Source organism: Mustela putorius, unplaced genomic scaffold (assembly GCF_011764305.1).
Source record: "Mustela putorius furo isolate JIRA1106 unplaced genomic scaffold, ASM1176430v1.1 tig00003845_pilon_pilon_pilon, whole genome shotgun sequence".
NCBI lineage: Eukaryota > Metazoa > Chordata > Mammalia > Carnivora > Mustelidae > Mustela > Mustela putorius.
Genome location: NW_025421998.1, coordinates 58,122,284 through 58,127,675, shown reverse-complemented (window position 1 = coordinate 58,127,675; position 5,392 = coordinate 58,122,284). Strand labels below are relative to the sequence as shown.

The window sequence follows — 5,392 nt, the reverse complement described above, 5'->3', positions numbered from 1 at the left end:
GGCTGTTCCTTTTAAACTTTCAGGACAGGGCAGCCTGGTTGGAGATGCAGGAGCACCAGAGAATATTGCGCACAGATTGCTCCCAAGTCTCTGGAGAAGGAAGAGTTGTTATCAGGGTAGAGTGTGGCACAGTCTCTATACCTAAGTGTGAGCGTCTGATCAGAGTACACTTGAATATGAGTGCGTATGTCAGTGTGGGTGTGAGGGCGTCGTTCTGACACCCTATGGGCCTAAGTGCAAGTGTATGAACTTGCCCACCAGCACTGTAGACAGGAAAGCCGAGAGCGCTCCTAAACACAGTCCAAGCTTTCCAGGGGAACGTCCTGGGACCCATGAGCCAGACGCATCCGCAAATGCCCCGCCACGATCCCCTGGAGAGAGTCAAATCTTGACGCTCTCAAAGCCGAAAGCGCTAGTGTCCACGCTACGGTCCCACTGCAGAAAGACTCGCGGATACCTGGAAAGAAAACAGCTTCAAAGGCCCCAAGAAACATCCAGCCTGGACTACGCCCCATTTTCGCTTCTATCCCATCCCCAGCCGCCCGCCGATTTACCTGACCTACTCCCACTGCTTCAGGTCTCCACGCAACAGCGCGCCGCCGTCCCCTCCCCGCCTAATTCTGTTCTGGGCCCCACTGGGACAGAAGAAGGGAAGAGGGAGCGGCAAGGAGGCCGCCCTTCTTTCCCTACCCCACCCGCTGTCTTCCGCCCCCACTCGCCCGCGTCCCCCGCCTCTCCCCTGGGTGAATGGTTCGCGGCCGCGCGGCGGGCGCTGGCGCTGGCGCTGGGGACGGCGCGGGCGGCGGCGGGGACCGCGGGTGCACAGCGCAGAACCCGGGTTGGAGCAGCCCGCTTTGCATACGCCGTGGGCGGAGCGGGGTGGGGGCGGGCCAATGGGCGGCCGCCTGGCGCGACCCCGCGGGGCGCGATCCGCCCCCCTCGCTCGGGCCCCGGCCCCGCGCCGCGCGCTCTTCACTTCTTGGGGGCTTTTTAAAACAGCGCCACTGGGGTCTTCTCCATGCGGCTCGGGCTATGACAGCCTCCGTGCTCCTCCACCCCCGCTGGATCGAGCCCACCGTCATGTTTCTCTACGACAACGGCGGTGGCTTGGTGGCCGACGAACTCAACAAGAACATGGAAGGGGCGGCGGCGGCGGCGGCGGCGGCAGCGGCGGCGGCGGCGGCCGGGGCCGGGGGCGGGGGCTTCCCCCACCCGGCGGCTGCGGCCGCGGGGGGCAACTTCTCGGTGGCAGCGGCTGCCGCAGCGGCCGCGGCGGCCGCAGCTAACCAGTGCCGCAACCTGATGGCGCATCCGGCGCCCCTGGCGCCGGGCGCCGCGGCCGCCTACAACAGCGCGCCCGGGGAGGCGCCCCCGTCGGCCGCCGCCGCCGCCGCTGCCGCCGCCGCCGCCGCCGCCGCCGCCGCGGCTGCGTCGTCCTCGGGAGGGCCCGGCCCCGCGGGCCCAGCGGGCGCCGAGGCGGCCAAGCAGTGCAGTCCCTGCTCGGCGGCGGCGCAGAGCTCGTCGGGGCCCGCGGCGCTGCCCTACGGCTATTTCGGCAGCGGCTACTACCCGTGCGCCCGCATGGGCCCGCACCCCAACGCCATCAAGTCGTGCGCGCAGCCCGCCTCGGCCGCCGCTGCTGCGGCCGCCTTCGCTGACAAGTACATGGATACCGCCGGCCCCGCGGCCGATGAGTTCAGCTCCCGCGCTAAGGAGTTCGCCTTCTACCACCAAGGCTACGCGCCCGGGCCTTACCACCACCATCAGCCCGTGCCTGGCTACCTGGATATGCCGGTGGTGCCCGGCCTGGGGGGCCCCGGCGAGTCGCGCCACGAGCCCTTGGGTCTTCCCATGGAAAGCTACCAGCCCTGGGCGCTGCCCAACGGCTGGAACGGCCAAATGTACTGCCCCAAAGAGCAGGCGCAGCCTCCCCATCTCTGGAAGTCCACTCTGCCCGGTAAATGGCGCCCCCTTCTCAACCCCGGTTCTCCGGCTCTGCTCCAGCTTCTCTGCCCCTCGCTCCCGGGTCACCCTCCTGCCCCTCTGCTCTCCCCCTCTCCCGGCCTATCCTGGGGGGCGCTGCACCCCTGGGCGCCCGACCCTGGCTGGCTGGCGCGGCCCGCCCTGCCCTTGAGTTAGGCTGGCTCCTGGCTCTCCCTGGGTGAGGGATGGCTGGGAAGAAGCTTGTGGGACCCTAGCGGGCTCCCTTTTCTCTCTGCGCCCCGCCCTCCCCAGCCCTTGACATCGACTTAAGGATGGAAAATTGACCTGGAAACTGTTTCCCAAATTGCCCGTATTCGTTCTCTCGAAATGGCTTCACTGTAGAAGCATCAAGTGTTGGGGCTTGGGGTGTGCAGAGAGGAGTCAGGCATAGAAGTGTTGTCCCCTGGAGCTAAGGTGTGGGCCGCTGGGCCAGGAGATCAAGCGAACCCAGCGCGCTGTGCGGACAGGATGGCCCGGTTGGGGTGGTCATTGGAGTCCTAGGCGATTTCGTTTCAGTGCAGAACTAAACACCCTCCCCACCGACCCTCCAGGTTGTAGTGGAAAGCTGGATTCTGCAATGCATGGCAAAGGGCAGCTGGGCGCGGCAAGGGGGGTGGCTCAGATTGAGCTGTCGCCTGTGTCCTGGCCTGGGTATGATCCCTGTGTAACTTGCCTTCTTCCCTATCTTCCAGACGTGGTCTCTCATCCCTCAGATGCCAGCTCCTACAGGCGGGGGAGAAAGAAGCGTGTCCCCTACACCAAGGTGCAATTAAAAGAACTGGAACGGGAATATGCTACAAACAAATTCATTACCAAGGACAAACGGAGGCGGATATCAGCCACAACAAATCTCTCTGAGCGGCAGGTTACAATCTGGTTCCAGAACCGGAGGGTCAAAGAGAAAAAAGTCATCAACAAACTGAAGACCACTAGTTAATGGATTAAAAGTGGAGCAAGAGGGCAACTTGAAGAAATGCTTCAGAACTGGTTGCTTTGCCCAGAGAATGAACGTAATTCTTAATAATAATAATTGAAGAATGGGAAAGAGAAAGAGAAAGACACTGGCATTTTGCTTTCCTAAGGGGGATCTCTTTCTCCTTGGTGGAATCTACAACTCTTTTGAAACTTTGCTCTAAGAAAAGGTAGAGACTTCCAGTTCTCCCGCCAGCCCCACCAGACCGTTAAATGACAAACTCTAGAGTCAAATGTCAACCCCCAAATATGCAATTTCAGATAAGTTACGCATTTACTGAAACTTGTAAGTATTTATGTGACCATAATATTTCAAGATACTGTGTTATATGGTAATAATCCAAAAGCTGGTTACAAAAGCAAGAGGCTGTTGTAAACATCTGTTTGTCCTTGGGTCGCCATTGCCATCCTCTGCATGTTAAGTGACTGCTCAGGTAAATCTTAGTGAAATTCCTACCACCATTACATATTCTGCAAAACATCTTATGTATAGATTTAGAAGGGGAGAGAGAAGAAGGTACTGCAATAATGATCTTGGGCTATTTACAATGAAAAAAAGGGAGACAAGGCTTTTCTGAGGATCATTTGTCTTGGTAGTAAATACAACCAGCTGAGCCTTTGAGGCTACAAGGAAACCCCAGGTTGGGAATGCCCTTCTGACAATAATTTTAAATTGCTTAGAACAGCCATATTTTGTGGCATTTTGGATTATATTTTTTGCTTGATAGAATTTGCTTTCCAAAGAGTTTAATAACATTGAAAAAAAATACTGAAAGCCTCAAATGTTTCATAGAATTCACTTTATCCGATCTCCTGAGAGGTCCGCCCCGACATGGTGAACCTTGGTTTCAAGAGAATTCATGTTTCATTTAAATTGGTATTTCCAAATATTTACTAAACGTTTTGCTGGAGAGTAATTTTGCTTTTTTTATTTTTTAGAAAACTCAGAACGGAAATCCATTCCCCTTAAACATTTAGATGTTTACATTCTATATTTTGAACTATTAAGGGATTAGTATTTTTTCCTTGTTCATTGTGTTATAAGACTACGTTAGGAAGTTTAGGGATTCATCTTTACAGCACATTTTTAATCAAGCAGTTATTTCAACCAGCACATTCATTTTGTTCACATTCACTATAAAATGCTATCTTGTAAATAAAGACATTCAGCACACTGTGAAAATGTATTTGTGCACCTGCTTTTCAAACATTTTTACTAAAAATAATAATGAAAAAGAACCTTAGACCTGTAGATAGTGATAATAGAAGTATTAATTATGGTAATTAAATAGTCACTGCCATTAAAATCTGAAGGAAATACTCGTTATTTTCCAAGCTAAACGTGCACTGCACAGAAAGAAAAGGAGCGGGGTTTGTCCTGTACAAACCAAGGACCATTCTTTTCTGTTACTATTCAGCCTTTTTTTGGTTGTTGTTACTACAAATTTTTTAAGCAAAAGGAGAAATCCCTCATAACTTAAATCCTAAAAATTTGGATAAGTGCTTCAGGAGAGTTAAAGTGTTAAGCATTCTGAAAAGGAGAAAGAAGAAAGGAGGAAGAGATAGTATAAATTTCCAGGCTCACTGTGGAAAATGAAAACCAGTTGTTGAGTATCAGTGATGCCCAGGCTGTAGTATTTTAAAATCTGTTGTTGGGTCTGCATGTGTCTGAAAGGGCAGGTTTTGATATTTGTTGAAATGACAGGACTAGGAAAGGCCTTAAACCTTGACCTTGACGAAAAAAGACAATTTGTGACCTTGACTTTTGACAGCTCATGAATTGGCCTCGGCTGGATTAGTAGATCAAGGGCGCCACCTCGCGTTGACAAGCTTCCTTGTAATTCTTCAGCTTCAAGGGACTCAAAAGGTCTTACCTCCTTGACTCCTTGTTTTAGAGATTTAGTACTCATTTCTTTGGCTCCAGATGGAACAAATTTGAATATATGTAAGTTATACATGTGCCTGTATATATGTGAATATATATTATATATGTGTATACATGTATACATTTGCATATCGGTGCTCCTGTGTGCTTGTATATATATTTGTAGAATCTGTACAGATACAGTATCACTAATTACCGATGATCCAAGATGTTGTAATTTAAGGTGATTTCTAGAGTTGAGGTACAAATGTACTTTCCATGATGAAGTTTTGCTCCTTTTCTTTAATGGCCAAGTATGATTTGTCTTCACAATGCTTGCTCTGCATCAGATTTCTGCAGATCTGCTTTAAAGCTGTACATTTTTGTTACAGTCTAAAAGGTGTTCTTAAATAACCATTCTTTCCTGGCCCTCACCCTCCAAGGTGGTCTACCATCCTAATTAGAGCTATAGGGGAGTCTATACTATACGGCAAATAAAAAGTTTCAGATGCCTTACTAACTCTAGAATTCTAGAGTTACATTTCAGAAATTCAAAGAAACTCACCTCTTAAG

General features: G+C 51.6%; 1 protein-coding gene across 1 annotated transcript; it reads left to right on the top strand.

Annotated features, from left to right (window-relative positions):
• Window positions 1-944: 944 nt before the first annotated feature.
• Window positions 945-5,102, top strand: HOXA13 (homeobox A13). Its single transcript, XM_013061467.2, has 2 exons — window positions 945-1,957; window positions 2,676-5,102. Exons 1-2 carry the CDS (start codon window positions 1,033-1,035, stop codon window positions 2,918-2,920), a joined length of 1,170 nt encoding a protein of 389 aa, XP_012916921.2. The 5' UTR covers window positions 945-1,032; the 3' UTR covers window positions 2,921-5,102.
• Window positions 5,103-5,392: the final 290 nt, after the last annotated feature.

Coding starts and splice junctions, on each gene's coding strand:
- HOXA13 (XM_013061467.2), top strand. CDS start 1,033: ATGACAGCCTCCGTGCTCCTCCACCCCCGCTGGATCGAGCCCACCGTC. Junction 1,958..2,675: donor CTGGAAGTCCACTCTGCCCG/GTAAATGGCGCC, acceptor CCTATCTTCCAG/ACGTGGTCTCTCATCCCTCA.